Genomic DNA, 24,850 nt, shown 5'->3' with positions numbered 1-24,850 from the left:
GTCAGTGATACAGTACATTAGGAGATTCATATTACACTCAGTGCTATGTAAGTCCCAATCACTGGATTTTTCATGGCCTCATAGATTAAAATAAGAATATGAAGTATCTTTTCTGTCTCCATGAAGATGCTTTATGTACACAGTTTATTATGCTGAACAAAGATACCAAAGCCTGATTTTTTCTTGAGCTGTCAAAGTACAAAAGAAATGCAAAAAGTCCTTGCACAGATGTAGTAAAGTGCTGGATTTTATCTTTTGGCAGGTGCTCAATATGCAGCCCACATAATCACATGTTAATGACTGGAGTGTGTTAATCAGCATGCATACCTGATTCCTTCTTGCCCAAGGAAAAAAAAAATCAAACAATTTAGAGCATGCTAATGCTTCTACTTTTGAAAAATACATTGTAAATATACAGAACTGAATAAAAAACTTTTCAGGCACTGCTTGAAATGATATGTTCCAATAAGTGAAAGGGATAAGATGTCTATAGATTTGGACCTAGAAGTTCTCTGTGAGGTATTCAAGTGATGTTCTGTTCAATTTAAACAATATTCTTCCAAATCAGAGGAATCTTTAAAGAAACTGTATATTAAAAAACGTTAAGTATCATGAATCAGTTAAAATAGTACAAATCACTTCTGTGTAAAATATAGTCTGATTCCCTAGTAAACAACATTTAGCATCTTTTTAGCCATCTATACAAAAAATATTACCCTGCATTTTATTAAGGAATATTTTTTTTTATTATTTTTAAATCAATGGTTTTCCAATCCAGTCTCCTTTATCCCACAAAACTTTCAGCATGCACTTCATTTTCTGCTCATACATAGTCCTATTAAAGTCAAGTTAAATACATGCCAAAAGGTCTGCAGAATCTGTGACCACTCCAGTACCAATATTAGCCTCTGAAAAAATACCTTTCTCTACCCTTTTTCCAATGCACTTGCCCATAGTGATTTCTATATTTAGGGAAAATAGAATGAAGTGTGCAATTTGCCTTTTAGCACTAAGACTTTGCATCTGTGAAATTATGTGTGAAAGTGTTTATCTGTTTATCTAGATATTTATTCCACAGTCATTGCCTGGCACCCTCTAAAGAATATTACAACTATAATAGTGGATTTTCAGTTGATGTTCACCAAACTTAGATTTGCTTGTGTAAATAATGGTGTCTTACAGTGACGGAGCCAGTAAAAACACTTGAAGTTGCAAAACTGGGGGGCAACTGCTAGAACTTGGGGTGTTTAAATTAGGTTCATTTTATAGCTGTACATAGCTGCCAAATCAATTAAAAATGTAACCTGAAGAATCTGAAGCCAAGAACGTACATAACAGTATAATATAAAGCAGCCATGACACAGCTTAATACTTCTGAAAAGTACTGAATTATCTCTTCTGAAAAACGTGAGCCAACGTACATTCTTCTAAAAGAAAACTACTTTTATACCAGGGAAAGCTAGTATCAGTTTGTTTCTGGTTATCAGCACTGAGGCATTGAGACTGACATAAACAACCCCAGTTTCTGTTATCTTTCTCACATTAATCGTTTTGCCAAAGCTATAGAAACTTAAATTGGTCAATCGTTGACTTAAAAAACTGCCTAAAACATAGCAAATACAATAGACAGTCTGGGATCTTGTCTCTTCCATCTGTGTGTACAAAACCCACATTGCCAATGATGAGAGTCATGTGCACACACATAATGGCTTAACATGAAATATGCAATGGATATAGGCAGTTGACATTATTATTATAAAAAATATGAGTGTTCTTATTTGACAGAAAAATCCAAGGAGATGAAATTCCAAAGGCTGTTTAATACTGTAAATGCTATTATCCCCAAATCTGTTTTCTATCCCCTGGGCACAGTACCTTTCTTTCAGATCACATCCCTCCTTTTGGTTTCATTCTGCTATGGGTCTTCCCATGACTGTCTCTGGATGACTCCACATCTCAGAATACCTGAAGTGCAAAAACTATGACAGCTCCCCCACCTGCTCACAGCACTCCCTGTGCCATATTCCTGTACCAGCCACTGCAATGCTGTGGAATTAGGGGATCAAGGAGGAGTAGTGAAAGGGCCACATCTGTCAACTACATTGATCCTGCAAAGAGGAATTGTCCCCAGGGCTACTGCAGTTCCTTTACATCTTCCAAAAACCATGATTCATATCGGGGATATCGCAGCAGCCAACGTCCGGCCCTTTGCTCTTTGCTGTCCTTTCACAGAGAGGATCCTGCAAGCTAAGTCAGACACCAAATTTGATTAGATTAAAGATGTTTGAATTCAGGACCCCAGGGTCAGCTCATCTCTAGCACTTAGAACCATGGGAACATACCATACAATTTGTCATAGTAGATCATACCATTTGCTCATCTATGTTTGTGGCTTGTCACTCACACTGCCTGTACCTGATATTTCAGAGCAAAGATATAAGCCTTATAATTTACCTTGTAAATTGTGCAAATCTCTACATGTAGAAGAGGTGCAAGAGAGGAAATGGTTTCCTGGCCTCTGCAGTATATGAAGTACAAATCATGATTACCACCTTCTTAATATGGCTAGCTACCAGTACTAATATTATTGGTCATAAAATTATCCAGCTACTTTTTAAATCTAGCCACAGTATTTAAGTCTATGATTCTCCTCTCCATGCTCCTGTTCCTGTAGCACCAACTGCTCTCAATCTTTTGCCACAAGGAAATCAGGTTTTGAATGCAATTTACAAGCTTCAATGATATGTCCCGCTCACTAATCCCTCCCACATGGGAGAAAGAAGCGTGGCTTCTGCACCCTCATGCCAACACCATTTTTGTAATTCTCCCTTTCCTTCCTTCCTCCCCCACATGTATTTTAAAAATGGAGTATTTAGGTTCTTGTCCTAGAATTATATGTATTTTCTTGCACAATTATAAACAGAAATGAAATCAAAACTGCTGGAGGTCAAAGCACTTAAGGTAAACTTAAAAATAAAGTGATAATGTCTCCAGCTCAGCTGCAGCTACAGAAAACTACAAGCCCAGATTCTTCCAGTGGTTCGTCTCCCCTGCCCTCCCGCCTGTAAAATCAAATTGGTTGGTGACCTGATACTTGCAGTGTAAGTCATTACAGGTCTGACGTTACAGTTGTTACACATTGCTGAATCTGTCAAATAAAAAGGGAGCACAAAGGGAATTTCCAAACGCAGCTGCTATTTCCCATTTGTTAAATCCTTTTATTACACCGTATAAGTACACAGCTGGGAAATACTATAGAGTGGGAGTTAAAACAAAATATTTTGGCTTCCAGACATTCAGAATACACAAAGGACTCAGTGGAAAGCAATGCCTGATATCAAAAGGGAGTGAAAGTTTGAAAACATTTCTAGCCAGTGTGGTATTTTTTTTTAAGATAATGAACAATATGATTTAAAGGTATCTTATGTTATAGGAAGTGTTGCCTGCAATAAATGCTGGAAACATCTACATTTTTTTTTCAGACAAATTTTCATGTTGCAGTATCTTTTTTCTTCTCAGAGCCATATCAGGCTGCCTACTACATAACATATTCTCTCACAAATTCCCAGTGTGGTCTTCGCTAAATTTTAGTACACAGTTAATTCAGAATTGAATCCTTAATTAGAGATGATATTAAAGGCAAAAATTTTCCTCAACATATGAGGATGCAGCACCCTTTTACTTTACCACTGTTACCCACAGAGTGCATGTTAGTGGTGCCACCATGGTTCTTATTTTCAGTGAAGGAAGTTATAAGCAGGTGTCTTTCCCAACTGGCTCTAAAATAAAGCTTACACTCTGGAAATCATCCCAAACTAATTGCCCTTGTGGAGTCAGCTTTTTTTTTTTAAGCAAAGAAATTAACAGCATGCTGCTGAAGTCTTCTCCCCACATTTGATTGCTCCTAGACTTCTTATCTCACAACTGCTTGGCCTACCCGTTAGAATTTCTCTCCCCTAAGAGACCCACTCTGAACTCTGAAGCTGAGTACAAACAGTGAAAAAGCCTGAGGCTGAATCGATTCAGTCTTTGCAGGTTAATCTGGCTGCACAGATTGAACCAATAAGAAAGTGAACAGAAATTTACGCCTTTGAATCCAGAAATGCAGCCACATGCCTGCAGTAGACTAGGCCAGAAGCTGGTGGGCACTAGAGCCCTCCTCCCTGCTCTGCTGGAGCAGACAGCTTGAATCTGGAGGGGAAATGGAACAGAAAATAAACCAATTTAACCTAAATCAGTTAAGTCTGATACTACATCCATCCAGGTTTATCTTAAACTGGTTTTGGCCATTTTGAAAGTGATTTACATGCACTGAACTTCTGTTGTGTTACAGATTTGAACCAGTTTCTGATTACTTACAGCAGTTTATGTTTAATTTGTGCCCCTAGCCTGAGGGTTGGGTAAGGATCACCCTTCACATTGAGTCAGCAGAACTCTCTTAACCCTTTGCCAGAAGAATCAATGCCTGCCACAAGGGCAGAGCAGTTTCAGACTTGTATAACAATTCAGTTAGCAGGATATTAATGACATTTGCATGAAAAAGATGAAAGCATAATTTAGCTCTTTGTTAAAAATACTAAGCACCTTGTTCAGAGTGATAGCTTCACACAGTTGTCATTAAATATTTAAAAAGAAATTGAAAATATTTTCAACTTCTGTTATGACCACCAAAGTTACCAAAATTAGCTAAACTGTACCAGTTTTTACAGCAGACCAACTGGGAAATCATTTTTCATACAATATAGTTCTGTACTAAATGCAAGTGGTCTGATGTAAAGCCTTACAATGTCCATTTCCACTTCTGGTCTGGCCATGCAAGTCACATCCAGCTCATACTTCAGCAAAAATTCCTCTTAATTCAGCTGAGATCTGCCTAAATAGGGACTGCTAGATTTGTCCCCAGGGAGTTGTGGGAACAACAAATGATTTTCAGGAACTTTATTTAAGTATATGATGGAGTATTTTCTGAAACCAGGGAACCCAAACTGCTAAGTCACTCCAGCACAGTACATGCACCTGTTTCTGAAATATGATAGGCGGGAGAGTGGCTTGTGGCTGTTCAGAGGTAAAGCAAGTGTTGACATGATAGCCATTCAGAAAGAAAGAACATAGAAATTGTATTTGGCCATTGTAAATGTAAAATAATTTTAAATTAATTTGTGTGAGTAGAATGTTTGATCATGTCATGTGAGGCTCAAATACTTTGACTTGGGTCAACTCAGCAACAACCTGAATGAACAGCCTATACCCAAGGGACTCCCAGAGGGTTGGGAATTCATTTCTCACAGGACACAGAGTCATTTCATCAACAGCAATGATGTTCGGAAACTTTACCTCCCCCAGAGCATGTGTCCGCTGGAATGAGTAGGAACAAGGCTGCTGCATTTTATATATAGATATATTGAAATTATCAATATAGTCAGTCAACCTGAGTTTCCTTAGTAAAATGAAACTATCTGAGAATAATTGTGATATGTTTCTTATTGCATTTCTTGAGAAAATATATAAGTAAATTAGGATCTGTCTAAGTAGTATATATACATCACTTAGGTAATAAATGCACCTTAGTGTTCTGTGACTAACATAGCCTGTCTTTCCCAAACCAAGCCACTGTTTTCTATTAATAAGTAACAAAAAGGTAGCCAAATATATTTTCAGTATGAGTCCATGAAAATTTTGCTTGCTTCGAGACTGCAGCATCAGACCCTTAGTGATTCCACAGTAGGTTCTGCAGACAATTTATGGGTCACTGATTGGACAGCATTTTCCTGGTCTATGTATATCATCTAGGTCAACAATATTCTCTTATTAAGTTTTAGTAATTTTACAAAAATACTTAGTATTTGTTTAGCACCTTCCTTCCAAAAATCATAAATCTGCCTGAATTAAGGATCCCAACATTACTACTGTTGTTTTCTAAACAAATTATGAAATAAGTATTTTTGTTGTTTATCTACCAAAAAGCATATACTTGGGTGATAGCTTTAAAAAACTTGAATGGGAAATTGCAGAACAATATGTAATTCACAGAATGGATTGGGTTATGTATGGTCTAGACCAATACTACAGATTGTTGTCCTATTACCTGGATTCACTTCTATAAACCCTGTTTCCCTCAGTGCATTAACTGTCTTGTTTTTCTCTCTCCTACCCACTTTGTCTCTCCCAAAAGTGCCCCCTTCTTTTTCTGCCCTCTTCCCTATCATTTGTATTGTAATCACTGCTTTCTATTTAGAAGCTCTGCTTCCTACAGTCCCTTCATAACATCTGATAAAGTAAGCTTCTACTTATGAAAGCTTATTCATCCCCAATTTATTTATTCTATAAGGTGCAAATCTGCCCTGACTTCAGACAAACACAGCTAACTACCTCTCTCTGGAGGAATCTGGAGAACAGAGTTCTACACCCAAAGAAAAAAGTCATGGGCAACTACCAGGTCCATGTGTTTTAGTGCCTTCTTGCACAGTAATTTTGGGCAGCTCCTGGAGGTCTTAACACTTGGACTGTCCGCACACTGACACTCAAAACTAGTTTAAAGTGCTCATTATGTCGCTCAGTTATGCCACTCCAGGGCAGGATTATCTCTGTGTTATGAAGCTTGTATTATACTAAGGTGTAGCCATGTAAGCCACACTTTAATGTAAACACCCCGCCCTCCCCAGCACCCCAGATCCCTGCTCACCTCCCTCTCCTCCTCCCCTTACTAGTGACTGCCTGCACTGTCTGGGGGGAAGGGAGGGGAACAGGGGGCAGGCCTGCCAGCCTGGCCACCCCTGCTGGACTGCAGCACTGTACATAGCAAGCAAGTCCCTTCCCTGCTTCCCCGCCCTTGATGGCCTGAACATGTGACTGCTCCAAACTCAAGCTAAGACTAATACCAATAAACATTTATGCAGCTCAAAGTATAGCATGTAACAAGACTCTTAGTTCTGTTCAGAAGGGACAAATATAAGGATAAGAAATTCAAAGAAAGAATGCCCATTCACCTTTTGGCCTTTGCTGAAACTACCAACTAATTTAAATCATAACAGAATTTTTGGGATACTGATGTCTATCCAGAACTGACAACCCAAAATCATCTTATATAAACCACAAAGGAGATGGCAACAACGTTTGATTGTCAACAAAAGTGTTGGGATTTGAATTCTTAGGGAAAAGGCTTGATATGCAATTACCAGTTCCTTAAACCTTTCACAAAAAAAGACGTAATTTCCGATATAATGAAATGAATTGTGGTGTCACCCCAGATGTCAACCTCCCTGGTAGGGTGGCAGACTATCAATGTTCTATATTTGGTGAGTTTCAGAGAAGAAACTAACATAAGATTTATTATCTGAAGTTGAAAACATTTTATAAATAGGAGCAGCTCCTACTTTAGAAACATATTAAGGTTTTTCTTCCTTCAGTGTAGACTCTTGCAGATGACAGATAGTTATGAGCTACACTCTTCTGTCTGAAATTAATGCAAAAGTATACAAGGTAGAGAGGTTATAAAATAAATCAAAGGATGATTGAAAACATGAAAAATAGATGCATTTCCTTCCTGAAGGTGAACTCATCAGATGACCTCATTCAAATAGACCTGTATACTTAATAAGATTATACAACTGTAATTTACAATTACACCATATTAATATTGACATATTACCGATTTTGACATCTTACTAATTAGAAAGTTTCAAAAGGAAAGGCAAAGCATTTTTGGAATTTGTTTACTTTAAGAAAGCAACCATTATAAGTAAGAAACTTACCATTCTATGCTGGGCTGAGATAACACTGTCCCACTCAGCATCTTGTTGGATGGTGGTGACTAGAGTCGGTAGTTCCTCAGAGTGAGGATTGTTGTGCATTATGGTGTGCAGAGGCAGATGAGAGGTCACATGCTGATCATTGTTTCCCTCTTCTTTGTCTCGTGATGCTAAGTCCTGGGTCATTGCTTCCTCTCCATCAGCTGCACAGGCAAATGGAGAGGTGGCCTGCTTGGAAGACATTCTTCTACAAGACAACAAAAGATGGCAAACATAAGATTTTATTGTTAAGGTTAAGCTTAAATATGCAACATTAGAGACAGTCCTTAGTCTTCCAGCAGTGCCAATGCAGTCAATTGGACTACTCAAAGGAGTAAGGGTTTGAAGGACCTGGATCAGGCCCTTGGCCAACAAACAGGCTCCTCAGAATCTCTGAACATGGCATTAAAGATATTTCTATACAACACTGCCATCTGGATATACATCTTTGATAAGGAGTTTACATGATCACATCCCAGGCTCTTTGTTTATTTTGTCCCGTGCATGTGGAATTGGTTTCCTTCATAGATTTACATTTAAGAATTGGTTTCCTTTCTAGGGCATCAGCCAACTTATTCCAAATAAGTATTTTTGTTTTGTCAGTTTTCCTAAAAAAGATAACACTTTTTCCTAATTTTTAATTTAGTATCTAGTAGTATCTTTTGAAAAGGTCCTGAGATATTAATGTAAAGGGTGTCAAGGAACTGTAAGTGGTTTACTGAATTTATCTTAAGGCAATCTTCTATAGTTTAACTACCCAAAATAATTACATTTCTATATTTATTTTATATTAGACATCAAATGCAAGATACAATGCTTTGAAAAGAATTTGGTTAAATGTGAATATAAAACTCTAATAAATAAGTATATTTATTTATTTATTTAAAATGTCATTTTCCCAATAACAGTGTCTTAATGCCATTCCATATGCAAAGCACAGCTTGAGTATAGTCCCTGTACTTGAATTAAACTATAAATGACTTCAATTCAAAATTCTAAAATGCATTTATAAATTCTCTAATGAAACTAACTGCAACTATTATAGCAGCTGTTAATAACCTGAAAAGACAGCTAAAATATATTATATAAGACATTTTGCCAGTTTGCCAGTTTTTAGTAACTTTAGAATATCTTTAATACTGAAATTGCTGTGGAACTAAGGAATAAGATCTCCACCTTAATTGCTCTTTAACAATAATTGATTTCATACCATTTCTTTAAAAATGCACAAATCAGTTAACATAGGAAACCACATGAGCATTTTTCAAATTAGCAAATCATTAACTTGCTAGTACTGTTTCTACAGACAAATAAATACTGATTAAAAGGTCTGGAAATCTGAAACTAACAGTTAAATTTACAAATCTGTCACATGCTTTCATGAATATTACAGTGAAGGAAATATCAAGTGCAAAGAAAAATAATTAAGTTAATTCCAATTTAAACAGTAGTTTTTATATAGCAGCCAGCCCATGTTTCACATAGGATTTAACAGCTAATGCTAAATTTCTCACAATTAATGAGGGGACTCAGATTTAGTATCCTACAATGAAAAAAATGAATATAGGATCAGCTAATCTAATTATGCACAGTTCTAAATAAAAGTATTACAAGCTTTGAAGTGCTTTGAAACACATTAAAATGCTGATACCTATTTAGAAAAAGCATTCTATAAATAGTGATAATCCTGCCTCTTAAACTTGATACTAGTAGGAGAAAAAAGGTTTGTATTTCCTTTAAGGGAACCTCACTAAGTATAAGTGGGAGCCCAATATTAAAGTTGTCAATGAGAAAAACCAATGATTTTAAACAGTGTTAACCATCCTACTACACTGAAAGAATAAATGTTTGTGATGCAAGGAACAAGCTAAGAGCTGATTTTTCTATGTATTTCAAGGGGTTCTGGTTTCTATTTCTGTGACCTACGGTAAGATAAGAAATTTATTTCCACTTTCCTGATTAAAATTCATGTTGATTTAACCATTCACACGAAAACATAAATAAACTTAATATGGTTTTATGCGATTTGTAAACTGAGCATTAAAACTAAAAATCACAATAAAGGATTTCCACTGACTTTCACCTCCTTAATAAACACCATTCCTGTTACAAACTGAACAAGCTTCTTCCAATGCAACAGCCATGGTTGTTTCTTTAGTATAAATTAATCATGACACAAAACCAGAACTGAAAATGTCTCTTAAGAATAATTTCATCTACAAACTGCACCAATGAATAATAGTTCACAATCCTAATTAAACACAACTGTGCAGCTGTGAAAATAGGCAAAATCTGTCCAAATCTATGAGTTGGCTTTAAAGGCTGGTTTGTTAGGGAGTGTTTTCTTAAGGAAGGCTGGGCCCTCAGTCTTAATCAGCCAATAAATTATTTCCTGCAATTACATTAAATAGAAAATTATCTTCAAATTGGGAATGTTAATTGAAAATCAAAATTCAGAGTGAAGTTTAGAAATTACATGCTGAATATAATTAGTCTAGAAAGGCTTCACCTCTATTTCATAAACAGGCTTTGGTAATTCCTCAAGTGACCAGTCAGTAAAGCTACCTACTTGGAATGCAGTACAGTAGAAGCTTCTCCCCCTGCCCCCAATATTAAATATCATACACTCTTCCTTTTCCATATTTTATATACATATCTATATTATTACTTTTTAAAGTTAACTATATAGAAGAGAATTTGTTATCTCTAAATTATACCAGTATGAGCACAATCCTATATACCTAGTAGCTTCAATGCTTTCCCAAAAATGTTGTTTCCCTTTTCTGTCTTAGATTAAATAGTAATACAAGCATCAACTTCTCCATATTATGATCATGTGGAAGTTCAGTTTACTTCATTAAGAGTCTTGCACAAATAAGATTACAATATCAAGCCCTAACCAAAGATAAAATATAACCAATAATTTCTTTGAAGTCTGGTCAAATGCTCCCATTGAAGCAAAGGGGAGAGAAAAGGAACCATCACAGTAATCTTATTTATTCAACCTATAAAACCAGTTGTTCAGTTAATAATAATACTGAAAAATGAGTTTAAATAGTAGCTAATTTTAAAACATTAATAGCATTAAATTTTAAAGTTAAAATGCGTTTAAAAATGCATTTACCATAATCCATAATACATGTCAGAATTTCAGTATTAAAAATAAATTAGGCACGTTGATTGTTTCCATGATATCTTACTGTATTCTATTATTGCTCCATTATAAATTAAATTCAGTCAAATGATTCTTTTTTTTTTAATTTCTGTTAAAAAAATGTCTCCCTAGTTATAACCCCTGGAAACAGGGGTTTATAATGGAAGTGCTGACACAACCCTAACTAAGCAGCGCAAATGGTGCCGCTATAATACACAAAATCAAGTTCTATTATTCCAAACTATCCTCGCTCGTGGGGTTTTTCTTTACTGTGCTCCCAGCCAAACTGCTGAAGCATGAAAAATTTAAATGCAATCAAGTGGGTCCAATTCTACTTTACTAGAACAAGTGTCTACAGTGGTACAATCTTAAAAGAAGAAGCAACAGATTTGTTTGGTGCTTTTCTTTTTCTTCTTTTTTTTTAAAGCTGTTTATTTATAATACTGTGCAGTGGAGATAAAATAAGAGAGGAAATTACACTCACATTATAACAGTATATTGACTACATACCACACATAATCAGAGAGAAAAAATAATTGTCACATTGGTTAAATTGACTTTTTAGCTGGGGTACAACTATTACCAAGGTAAACAATATACCTACAAGGAATTGAGAAAGAGAGGCTTTATAAAAACTACAATCTGCCGGTATTTATCTGAAGTCCATTCCCTTACTCAATTTTGTGAATTTGGGTAAAATAAACACTGGATTGGGTTTTACAAAACCAAAACAACAAGGGCTTCATTTTTAATCGGAGGTAGTCAAAACGGAATAATATATCCAGCCCTCACTGAAGCTGAGGAAGTGACAGAAATTGGTAAATTTGGACCCTGTTTTCAATTAGTCTTGGTTTCCATGTTATAAAGCCAAAAGCAAGCTGATGAGGGTTTTGCAAAATCGAATCTGATGTCAAAATGTGTCATCTTTAATTTTTACCCCGAAAGAAATTTGCTTGTCCTCTGATGGAGATCAGAAATCAGTCATTCTAAACAAACATCACAGATTTCCTTCGTCTTAAAAGTAAGGTTTGATATCCTTTTCCAATATTACAAATGATAGAATTTTTCATCTAGGGGTTTTCTATGGCCTGAAGCTCTCCAAACAAATTTAAAGCTACTTTCTTTAAATAAGTAGGTGACACACCTAACGTGAAAAGCATTCAGTGTCTATAATCTTCCATACACTACTGACAGAAGAACTAAATCATTAAACTACAGGGAAATTAGTGATATACTTTGGGTCTTAGCTGCTAGACATTTACATGTCTGTAAATTCCATGCCATGATTTTACAGACATGAATAAAGGAAGAGCCCAGTCACTATTTTAAAAGCACCTAAACTATGGGATAACAATGAGACACAGGTCAAAGGGCACATGTGGCTGATCAGAAACTGTAAAAGCAGTTCTACTCCACCTTTTCAAAGTACTCCTAAAATTATACATATCCCTACAGTATAGTGACAGATGTGTCTATAGTAAAGTGAGGAAACAGTCACAGGAACTTAGGCAAGTAAGGTTGTAAGGGTGTGTATATACTCCAAGAGCCGCTCTAATTAAAACACCTGGAGTGTCTCATGTATCAGCATTCCCACACTGAAAAATAGAGGCGGAGGTGCTTTAACTAAAGCTTATTCAATGAGCTTTAGTTAAAGTCCCCCACCACCATTTTTCAGCGCAGGGATGCTGATACACAAGACGCTGGAGTCTGTGAGAGCGCAGTAACTACCACACTCCAGCAGCTTTACTGCACATGTATAGGCGCCCTAAGGGACTGCACAAGGTCATCTAGTCTAGCACCTGGCTTAAGGCAGGATCATTCCCAACTAAACCATCCCAGCCAAGTGTCTATCACACCTGCTCCTGAAAACTTCAAAGGATGAAGCTTCCACAATTTCTTAGGTAGCCTGTTCCAGTGCTTGACTGCCCTCATAAAGTTCCTCCTAATCTCCAACCTAAATTTTCTCTGCTGCAGTTTGAGACCATAGGCCATGTGTAGACAAAATGAGAGGTGTGCATGCATGACACTTTTAAGTGGGCTAAATGCTTTTGCACTGCTTTAATGGTGTTGGTGTTTGCGCTCCTCGGCAGCATATTGCACATTAATTCCGGCTGCCGTAGGAAATTCGGCAGCGTAATGTACCTTAAATGACTTGGGGCACAGCAAACTCCTTTGAGGAGTTTTAGTTTGCTGCCCCGGCAGCTGTGGAGTGAAGTACCAGGCTCCATGCAGCTCTATGCCTCTGCAGGAAGCCCATGCAGGTAGCCTAGCAGCAGCCTGGGAAAGCAGCAAGCCTCATCTCCACCCCCGACCCCCTCCCTCCTGGAGCGTGCCTGCTTGCGCAAGCTGTGCGGGGGCCTGGTGCTTCCCCCCATGGCTGCAGTGGCCCCCAAGCCAAGTGCCTGTGGGCAGGTGCCGCCTGGGGAGGGGGGCCACTGCTGCCACAGAGGGAAGCACCAGCCCCCCCGCAGCCCAGGGACTGCTCTGCCTGCCAGCACCTCGCCCTCCCCTCCCCACTGGAGTGGCAGGTAAGTCATCAGGGTGTGTGCATGACCTGAGGGTTTAATCAGCCCTAAATTGAAGCAGTGTTTTTTAAAACTCACCATTTCAATTTAGGGCCCCCATTTCATTTACACGCGCTCATTGTTCCTGGTCCTGTCCCCTATGGTCACAGAGACTATCCATCCTTCCTATAATAGCCTTTCAGTTATTTGAAAACTATTATTGAATCCCCCCTCAGTCTTATTTTCTTGGCTAGGTACAGACAATCTAAAAGCCCAAGGTGGAATCAATCTAAATTATATGGTTTCCTGTAAGCAGCGTAGTTTAGATTGGTAGCAAACAGAACACACATTCACCCTTTGGTGGGGGGAGCAAACCTTAGATTCTGGTGCTGTCATTTTTAAACCAGTCTGTGTGTACTGAACTTATGTTCTCTTATGAGTTATAGACCGTTTTTTGATCAGAGTTCTGTTATAGACCAGTTTCCGATCACTTAAAAGTGTAATGTGTAATGTCTAAGGTGTAATGTCTGTACCTCGCCCTTCAGACTAAATAATCCTAGTTCTTTTAGCCTTTCCTCATAAGTCATGAATCATTTTTGTTGCTCTCCACTGGAATGTTTCCGACCTGTCCACATCCTTCTCAAAGTATAGGGCCCAAAACTGACAGTACTCCAGGTGAAGCCTCACCAGTGCTGAATAGAGCAGAAAAATCATTTCCCATGATTTGCAAGAGACACTACTATTAATACAACCCAGTATTCTGCTGGGGGGGGGCGGGGAGAGGTTGGCAATAAGAGCATACTGTTGGCTCATATTCAGCTTACAGTCTACTGTAACAGGTCCTTCTCTGAGGAACAGCAGCCTACCCCTGTCTGCATTTGTGCCTGGAAGTATTAAACTAGATAGCTTGGGTACCAGCAGCAGCCTAGCCATGGCAGCGTGGAACTGTTACTTGGCTTTTATGACCTCAGTACAGATATATTCTAAGTGCACTCTGCCAACAGCACAGACTCCGGGCATTTGGAATGTCTCTATATACCCTCTGCCAAGGTGCTAGACGCACACATTTGAACACTCACTTAGCTTAAAATATGCAAGCAGTCCCATGTACTTCCAACAGGTCTATTCACTTATAGTTAAGTACACACACAAATGCTTTGATGAACCAAGACCCAAATAGTTTGTAAGCAAGTTTTTATAAGTCCTTGAACACCTTCAAAATGGAATTTTCCCTTCTAAATTTTCAGGGGAACTTAGTATTTGTTAAAGTTTTTAGTGAAACACTCTAGAGTGTAAAAATCCTCTCTCCAAAACAAAAAATCACAACAAAATGTTAACTTCAGCCATACTTATCCAATCTGACTCAAAGATCCTTCTACTACCAGCCAGTTCTCTGAGACTGACAAATTTTTTTGCATCTCTCATCTGCTTACCCTCATGATACTAGATTCCTCTTTTCCCTCCCCCATGGCAGACTCCATCACTTCTCAGTGTTTGGTCTTCCTTGAATTCAAACGGTAGGTTCTGCGGCCCCCTCCTAAGCTCAGGCCTGCATCCATGGATCATGCCTTAAACAATCTTTACTCCCATCTATGTAATCCTATAAATCTAAATTCTAGGCCAGATTCTAAGATACAGTAACTGACACAGCTCCCTAGAATTACTGGAGTTACACTGATTTACTCTGTCTGAGGAAGTGCCTCACCCCCTTTTAAACACATTAGAGAATTGATTGTTTCTTGCTGTTGCAATAGAAGGATACCTGTTTCTGGTTACGGGAAATGTCATATATGTGACTTTAAAGTAAGAAATGAAAATATTGTGCCAATAGCCATTTTTTCCTACAACTCTGCCCCTGTAAAACAATGGCATGTAGACATAAATCAGTAACATTATTCATTGTTAATCTAGTGCTGCTAATGCTGTAATCCGTCTGACATTTAAAAATAAACAGTTATTTCCTAAAATTATGACGTCTCATATCTGATTACAAGGAGCTTTAGTAACAGAAACAAGTAGTTACTAAAATGCTTGCTTCTTCTCAGGCTCCACGTACCTACGTATATTCCTAAATACAAATCATATGCAGGTATAGGTTGGCAATACAACACCCACACCTGTGGTATTGACAAAGAAGTGCAGTCTGTATGCAGGGCAAAAAGCTTACATTTTCTCCTGAGTTCTATTCCTGACTCTGCCTCTGGGTCACAGGGCAGTTTTGGACAAATCAATTTATTTCTGTCTTTATCTTCCCAAGCTCTGCCTCAGCAGGGTGCTACAAGGACGAGCAAGATAATATGTATAAAGTGTTCAAATATTAAAAGTGTAAAGTATTCATGCGAAATGTCATTCCAGGAATCACCTTGGGAATAAGAGTGGAAGAGGGGAAAGATGTATGACTTTGAACAACAAAATCCAACTAAGATAAGAATCAAACTAAATGATGCATCTGCAGCCTCCAGAACACACGTATTCAGGTAAACCCAAATTTCTTTTTACAAACCAGACAAACTTCCCTTGTTACTAGAAATATGCCTGAGTTACAACATTTAAATAGAGATCCAGAAATCAAAAAATCCAGGAGGATCTCAATCTAACTCTATTTCTATGTCATCTTCTCAAATGCATAAACAATGTAGGATCTACGCAGTAAGCTGGATACTGCAAAATCTTTTTTAAATGACCAGCTTTTCCCTTTTGCCATTGTGGTTAATTATACTCACTCAGTAGGATCATGTATATATAGTATAAAATATTAGACTTAAATAAATAATTCTGATTCTCTTTACCTGATAGTCAAAGCCCTTAAAATAAATGCAGCAAACCAGATTTTAAATTGCCTACTTGTCTTTATCCTATATGAGCTATTTATGGTAGGTGAATGGTCCTCTTTCTCTATATGTTATCAGTAGTAGATTGCACAAGCAGCACACACAGAGAATTTAGGTAAAGGGCAGTGAAATACAGGATATTCGCTTACCACCTGAAATGGGTACTTCTTAAGTCACAAAAGTTAACGTTTTCTATAGTCTATATTTAGCTGACAATATTGCTGTCACACTGCTTAAACAGCTTAAGACTGTTCGTTGGACTACAGCTCATATGTTCTGGAATGCTTTGACTCATGAATTGTTTCTCCTGATAATGTTACATCACGTAACTACCTCTGTTTAATTGGTTAGTATAAGCTTCTCTGTGATGACTGCCTTTAAAGTCCTATGACTGTGCCATGTGTCTCTAGATATCCAATTCCTTATTGTTGGGGGGAGGAAAAAACCCTGACTTCAAGCAATCTTTACCAAAAACTTTCCTTCGTGGGAACAATAGTGAGTGCACCAACACCTTATCCATCAGTAACTTGCTAGGTTTTGTTGCTTTAGGCAGTAAGCAGCAGAACATACAGTATGAATTAAAGCAGTTAGCTAACAATACAACTAAAAACAATGGTTGCTATAAATAAACATTAACTAGAAGGTTTCAATTAAACTGAAGATTCAATTGTTGAATGATTGCATAAACAATTTTGACAAAAATTGTCTAAAAATACCAAAAGTAATTTATTTTAACATATTTAGACTTTGACAGCTTATATGATAAAGAGAAATAGTTCCACATTTTCCTAAAAAAGCAGCTTTATAGGAGAAATAAGTATAAATACCTGTTCTAATACCTTGAAATACTCCTTTTAATACATAAAGTCATTAGGCCAAAGGTCCTAAAAGGTAGTTAATTAAATCATTTCAATATTGTACTATTCTATATTGGAACATCTAATGTCTTCAAATATTTTGCTCTTACAGTCAATTTTGAGGAGTAGCATAAGCATCCACATAATGCAGTAGCTGTACATTTACAGTCTTATAGTTGTAAAAACAAAAGCACACATGCCATTTGTCTGCCCCACTTAACACAGAACTAAATGAAACATTTTATCTACAATTAATTTCCTCCTCCATGATATTTTCAAAGCTCATTTCCAAATAGAGCACTTCAGACAGTGAAATGAAGTATCAATTTCAGGCTCATCTGTAGTCAGTTTGCACTAAACCACCTAATTAGTACCTCAGTATAACATGAAACAATGGTTTTGCAGTGCAGTAATGGATTATTTTTATTTAATGAAAACCTTACTCTACAAGCCTAAAAAACATTCCTAGCAGGCAAAGTATTTTTGACTCAATAGAGGTTACACAAGCATCAAAGCAGTTAAATATAGGTGCCAAACCACATTGCCAGGAGCTCTTAGTACTGTGAGGTAGTGTTACCTGACAGCTTGGTGAATATAAAATTACTTGTTTCTCCAACCGAAGACAATCAAATTGTCACCTTCCATTGTAATAATGTACAACTAGTGATCAGCAAAGTGCAAACATAATTACCAAGAAGAAAACAAAAACAAAACAAAAAATATCAAATCTAAATTTATCTGAAGGATAAACACATCCATCTGGCTACTCTAAACAGGGAGTTCATTTTTAATACCAAACCCTATGGTGCAACCCTGATATGCTGTTGCAATAGGACTTAGAAGTTCCACATTACACAAAAGTGAAAAACAGAAAAAGGAGGTGACTCACAAAAAGCTAAATACACGTAAGAACCATTTCAACATTGCTGACAATCATATATAAAATATTACTCATTTCATGTATGGATAACTGTGTATCAGCCTTAATTATAATGACTACCATTAGTATTATAAATCTCTAGATATAGGAATTTATCACATCCAGCCCATAAAAATTAACTCGGGGCTTGGTTGTGGCATATACTGATCGTGAACTGATACTAATTTGCTTTTTTCATGACTGTTTACACTAAAACCTAAAAATCAACTTTGACTTTCAAGTAGAAACTCTGCAGAACATTAATCTACAAGGTGTAAAAGTGACTTTCAAGATTTTAAGAGCAGTTTGTTAAAAGGGTGAGTTGGATATAGACGATCTAATAGTTTCACCACACATTTCTTGAGGATGTTAAGCATGTAGACTGTGTGTTCAGGAGTGAAATCTGCATTTTGGCAAGAGGCATCATAATTGAAAGGTTCTGCAGTGGTCTGTTTAACTGGAGGCTGAGCTTCACAGACAGGCTGAAGCTATGCCACCAAAAAATAGCATCCGGGACAGGATTTACATTGTATAAAGTCTCTTTGGATAGATCTACAAATTAAGTTACTTTTTTTTTTAATAACTGTTGAAAATGAAATTATGTTACACAGTAAATAGCAATACATGTTTTATGTAAAATACCCTCATATGTATAAATAAATACTTAGATAATAATCATGCTAAATAAATAAGCATGATTGGTTTCTGCAATTTATTACATAAGTCCACCTTTTCAGGTCCTTTTATATTTTCAAGTAAACTGACACAGATGTACTCCTGTGTTTCAATGATGCTGAGGTATTTACAAGAAGTGAAAAAAAAAAAGCAAAAGAAATACAAAGCTGATAACTCCATCTTTGACACCAGGGTCTGTCTAATCCTGCAAGAATGCATAAGGATAGAAAGGAAGGCACAAAGAGTTCCCTTTCCCACTTGCACTGTTGGCAAAAGCTAGACATAATGCTCACCATTGTGTTCAGAGAAGACACAAGCAGCCCTCACTGATGGTATCATTAGCCTTGGAAAACAGGGTGGAGAAGAGGGCAAAGCTATAACTTTACCACTATGTGTCCTGGTGAGGACCTCAAAGGAGAGGGAGCACATCCTGCAGCATGGCTCAGCTATTGCATGATGCATCTTTATATCCCTATCCCTTAACATAAAGCAAAAATCTAGTGTGCAGTTACAAACATTGATCCTATGTCTTAAATAGGACATGTTGCATAGCAGAGCAAGCTCTCTTAGAATCATAGAAAATTAGGGTTGGAAGGGACCTCAGGAGGTCATCCAGGCCAACCCCCTGCTCAAAGCAGGACCAGCCCCAACTACATCATCCCAGCCAAGGATTCGTCTAGCCAGGTCTTAAAAACCGCAAAGGATGGAGGGTCCATAACCTCTCTAGGTAACCTGTTTCAGTGTTTTACTACCCTCCTAGTGAGAAAATTCATCCTAATATCTAACCTAAACTCCCCTTGCTGCAATTCGAGACCATTGCTCCTTATTGTCATCTGCCACCACTAAAAACAGTCTAGCTGAATCCTCTTTTGAACCTCCCTTCAGATAGTTGAAGGCTGCTATTAAATCCTAACTCAGTTTTATCTTCTCTAGACTAAATAAGCCCAGTTCCCCCAGTCTTTCCTCATCAGTTATGTGCCCCAGCTCCCTCACCATTTTTGTTGCCCTCCACCAGACTCGCTCCAATTTGCCAACATCCTTTCTGTAGTGGGGGGCAGGGGGACCACAAAACTGAACACGGTACTTCAGATGTGGCCTCACCAGTGTTGAATAATCACTTCCCTTGACCTGCTGCCAACACTCCTATCAATTAGGCCCAGAATACCATTATCCTTCTTGGCAACAAGGGCACTGTTGGCTCATATTCAGCTTATTGTCCACTGTAACCCCCGGGTCCTTTTCTGCAGAGCTGCTGCCCAGCAAGTTAGGCTCCCCATTTGTACTGATGCATGGGATTGTTTCATCCTAGGTAAAGAAATTTGCACTTCTCTTTATTGAACCTCATCAGATTCCTTTTCGCCCAATCCTCCAATTTTTCTAGGTCACTCTGAATCCTAGCCCTACCCTCCAATGTATCTACTGCAATGTATCCCCCAGCTTGGTGTCATCTACAAACTTCCTGAGGGTGCACTCTGTGCCTTCTTCCAGGTTGTTGATGAGCATATTGAACAAAACCAGCCCCAGGACCAACCCCTGGGGCACTGTATTTGATACTGGCTGCCAGCTAGACATTGAGCCATTGATTACCACCCTCTGAGCCTGGTGCTCCAGCTAGTTTTCTATCCACCTTCCAGTTCATTCATCCATCCCGTACTTCCTTAGCTTGCCTGCAAGAATGTTGTGGGAGACCACAGAAAAACCCTTGCTAAAATCAAGGTATACCATACCCACTGGTGTCCCTGCATCCACAGAGCCAGTAATCTCATCAGAGAAGGCAATCAGGTTGGTCAGGCATGACTTGCCCTTGGTGAATCCATGCTTTCATTCCTCAGAATCATGCATGTCTTGCCAAAGTTCAGATTCACAATGTACAATGAAAGCACTTTAGTTGACTTTCAGAAAAAGCCCAGTCTTCCAAAGGGCTAAAGGGAGATTGTAGGAAAGAGTAGAAGAATGTGTGAAAACAGTGGGTACTGGTGTGCCACACCGGTGTGTGAGTACTGCCAGAAAAACATGTTCTACTCATTTCCTCCAGTTCTCTGGGCATGTGAGGAATAGGTGGGACATGTTTTCATGATGGCATTTCCTAACAACATCCAATACAGAGCTGATACATGCAGCAAGGCCACTACATTTTTAAGGAGCAGTATTTTATGTAGAAAATCACGAGAGACCATTTTACTTGACAACAAGCAACAGAGAATGGGTGAAAAAAGCCACACTTTTGACTTCTGTTAATTTGATTTGTGTGTGGCGTTTGTTGCAACCCCAAAAAAGCAGACTCTTATATGTAAGAAAGCATTCCTTCTTATCATATTTCTATGCTTTGAATTATCCCTAAACAATATGATTCCTTACATGCATACAAAACTGCTTATTTTGCTGGAACACCAAATGTCTCTACAGGTCATTCACTGCAGCTACTCCCAGGGTGGAAGGCAGAGTGCACCAGTGATAGTGCTTTGCAAAGGAGTTCTGAGCCACACTGACACCACTACTGATTGTTAATGTAGCAAAGAACAATAGTGGGCAAATCCCCTTACACCTATACTGTGTCCTGTGCACTGCTCAATTATAACACAGAATGAGAGTTGCCAGTTAGTGTGGACAGTGAGGAAGAAAACATTAGTAGTTCTTTTCTTTAGGGGAAAAGATAATGACAACAGCTGAACAGTTCAGTTTGATAGTTTCTTAAAAACATTTAAAAGGAAGAGATTTTTTTTGTCTTCCCTAAGTCAATAAACTGCATTAAACCAAATACATCATCTCATAGTTCAAGTTCCTGAAAGACTGTTCATACTTTTCAAACCAGGTTTTAAAGATTTTTTTCCTCCTGATGCAGATTCCTAGACAAAATATCTATCATTGTTTTAACTGTGATTTATGTATGAAAATCTTATTTTTCATGGAAGAGAAAGAACAACCTAAACCCACAGACATTTTCATAAACATTTGGTAAAACTAAGAAACCAAACCATGAAGACCTTATTTTTCCTTATTTGAATTAAATTCGTAACCAGTTTGCCAATGCAAACATGCTATTTGTTTTAAACTATTTTATTGGAATATTTTGGGTTCAGCATATCATAGTAGCCTCACAGGTAGACCCGATGCAGGTCATTCGCTTTAGAGAACTTAAGTAGAGTGTAGTCTGGATAGAACACAGTACAGCTGTTAACAGCACTGATTGAAATAAAAACCTATATTATTCTCCTCCCCTGCCTTTTGGGTCTAATCCCATAAACTGCCAAGCAGTTCCTGGGACCACCCTCCAGTCCTACTGACTTCGACAGAAATTAAAGGTACACAGAATTGATCTCTAAAAGTTGTAAAAAAGAACATAGGGCAAAAGCAATCCAAAGGGTAAATGCATAGCAATCAAATCATGAGTTGCTCCCTATTCCCAAAGTGCTAAAAGTTTCACTATGATATTTTTAAAAAATAAATTAAAATCTAAATCACCACATACAGGGATGTAATTCAAATACAAAACAGACCAAAATGCAGACAACTCCTGTGCCAGGATACCAGTACAATGCAGTTGTTTTCAATTATCACATGCAGTTCTATTCAATGGCAGTTTAAGGAGGGGGAAAAATACCATATCCAAGACACAAAATCCAAGTACATGTCTACTAAACCAAATGAACATTGTCATCTCTTAAAACAGCTTACTGTTAGCATTTGAAATTTGGTTAGTTCTTTTACAACTGATTGCAGCTTAAACACTGACATCTATTCTAGTGCCTGATGTGGTCCGTTAACAGCTGTAAGAAATAGGTCTCTATTGTGGTTTTTATCTATGACCTGATTTTTCCCATATTTTTAAGATACAGCATATGATCTGTATTTGAAAATAAAGAACCCTAGTTTTCTCCACACTGTCAATTTTTGCTCAGGGCTATATGCTGTAAGAGTTACCCACTTATGTTTATTGGTAATAAGTTATCATAGATAGGCAAACAGAACATAATATGTGCAGCTGATTACTTCCAAAGACAGAAATCTAATGGTTTCATTTATACATGCATATTTGTTGTGAACCATGTCTTCAATTTAAAAATCAGGAATTTGCCATACAGAACATGGGATTTTACAGGCTTTGCTGACATCCATACCAACATTCACGAATAAGACACTCCAAATTGCTTGGATGCATCAGGTAAAAACGTAACTGAAAAAGAGTCCTGCACTTGTTTGAGGCATTGGAATAGTCTGACACAAAATTGTAACCACTTGCAATTATGGGGCAAAAATCCTCAACTGGTGTAAATCAGGATTACTGGAGTTTTTTTGATTCACATCACCTGAGGATTTGTCCTTATGCCTTCACCCAGCATAGAGCAAATTAGTTTGGGCCATGATACAATAAAACATTCCCATACTTCAAGGAAAAAATCATCACATGAAAAAGCATATATTACCCTGTCAGGATGCATCGTGATTCTTTTCCCCATAAAAATAAGAAGCCACCTGAAGGGCCTGTATAGAATCTACATTCAGAATCGTGGCAGACTGCTGTTCTCACAGTCCTTTCAAACCATCCTGCTTTAGTTCACTCAAAATAGTATCAAGCATCCGCTGCCTGAATGAGCATTTTCAAAATAATGACAATGACTCCTTTGATTAGTATAAGTGGGAACATTAAACAATCATTATGAAGGGAAAATGAAAAACAAAGACCTGCAGTACATTAAAATATGATTTTGTTTTAATTTGGAAGCTAATATTCACTGCTACTCTTTGACTAAATGGCGTGGCCCAGAAGTTCCTGTAGAGCAGAATTATAACGGAGATCTGGGTAATTCAAACACGTCAGCCAGTATGAATCTTATGACTAGACTAACCATAGCAGGTCAAATCAATTCCTACTGCATAAACTGAATTGCACCTTCTCCATAAACTCCATGAGCTGTGCTAGCACAGGTTGTGAGGACTGCACAGGCAGGAGCTGAATTGGTAGGATGGCTGAGGAATACATATCCTCCTACCTCTGATTCCATAGTAACTAGCCACAAAAGGTATCCTGAGGCTATATCAATATGTCAACTGAGTCATCCTTCCCCCTTGGAGTGCTCAGAGATGCTTCAGGGAGTAGGAGGCCCTAATGGTAACCGGGACTGAGATTCCAGCCACTTGGGAGGTACAGGGGTTCCTGGAAGTACGTGGCCTAGCCTCCCAAGGATAGACCAGGTAAAGGGCCAGTGCTAGTACTGGAAAGACAAGTCCTGATGTGAAGGAATCTGCCCAAGGATATTTTCTTACTTGGAGCTTCCAATCCTGCACTTTTCCCCAGGAGATACTGCTGTGCAGAATATATATAATAATTTGCATCAAGGGATCCCAGGGTGTCCAAATGTTCACCGACTAAACCTCTCAACATTCCCATGATGGAGAAATGTATTATTCCCATTTCACAGATATGGCAACTGAGGCACAGTGAAGTTAATCAACTGGCCTAAGGAAACTCAGGAAGTCAGGAATACAGGAGAATAAACTCCATTCTCCTATTCTAGCCATTAAAACTCCCCCCCCCCCCCCCCCAACTCATGCCTTGGGACAAATAATGAATCTTACAGCACCTTATAAAGACTGCAGAAGTGAACAAGCATTTTCTCAGCAGAAAACAAAGCAATCTATTCCACAATGATCTTTTTCAAAGAAGTACACTTGTGAAGTTATATTTATCTCCAAAGCATAGTAATTATCAATTAAGTACATCGTGTCACAAGTTACAGTGTGCTTAAATCAACCACCACTAAATGGTGGAAGAAATGTTTGTCGACACTGAAAGAGTGAATTTCTACAAAACATGACTGTGCTCCTCATGCAGATAGTGATCAAAGTGATTTGAAACTGAAAGCTCCCATACCGGAATAAACATAACATTAAATACAAGTTCATAAAGAGTGCTAGGGATGCAAAGTCAGCTTTAAAAAGTGTAGTGGAAAAATTAAACAAACAAGAAAAAGGAAGGTTTACTCTGACAACCCAAGATCTAGAATGGAATAGAAACTATAAACTGGGTGGTGTGCTGTACAAGAAAGTGCAAAAGAAATAAAAATAAGGCAACATATCAAATAGAAAATTTAATATAGTGCTTTTTAATATTTTAATCTATTT

At 37.8% G+C, this 24,850-nt stretch overlaps 1 protein-coding gene across 14 annotated transcripts in view; it reads right to left on the bottom strand.

Moving 5' to 3' along the window:
- The window catches only part of SOX6 (SRY-box transcription factor 6), a 532,213-nt gene that overhangs the window by 336,061 nt on the left and 171,302 nt on the right, over positions 1–24,850 (bottom strand). For all 14 annotated transcript variants that reach the window (XM_059722632.1, XM_059722633.1, XM_059722642.1 and 11 more), the window contains one exon: positions 7,752–7,995. In XM_059722632.1, coding sequence (XP_059578615.1) covers positions 7,752–7,995 — 244 coding nt within the window. The remainder of the gene's footprint in view (positions 1–7,751; positions 7,996–24,850) is intronic.

Source organism: Alligator mississippiensis, chromosome 2 (assembly GCF_030867095.1).
Source record: "Alligator mississippiensis isolate rAllMis1 chromosome 2, rAllMis1, whole genome shotgun sequence".
NCBI classification, from domain to species: Eukaryota; Metazoa; Chordata; order Crocodylia; family Alligatoridae; genus Alligator; species Alligator mississippiensis.
Note: the sequence above shows the minus strand (reverse complement) of the source record. Positions and strands in the feature narration are given on the sequence as shown.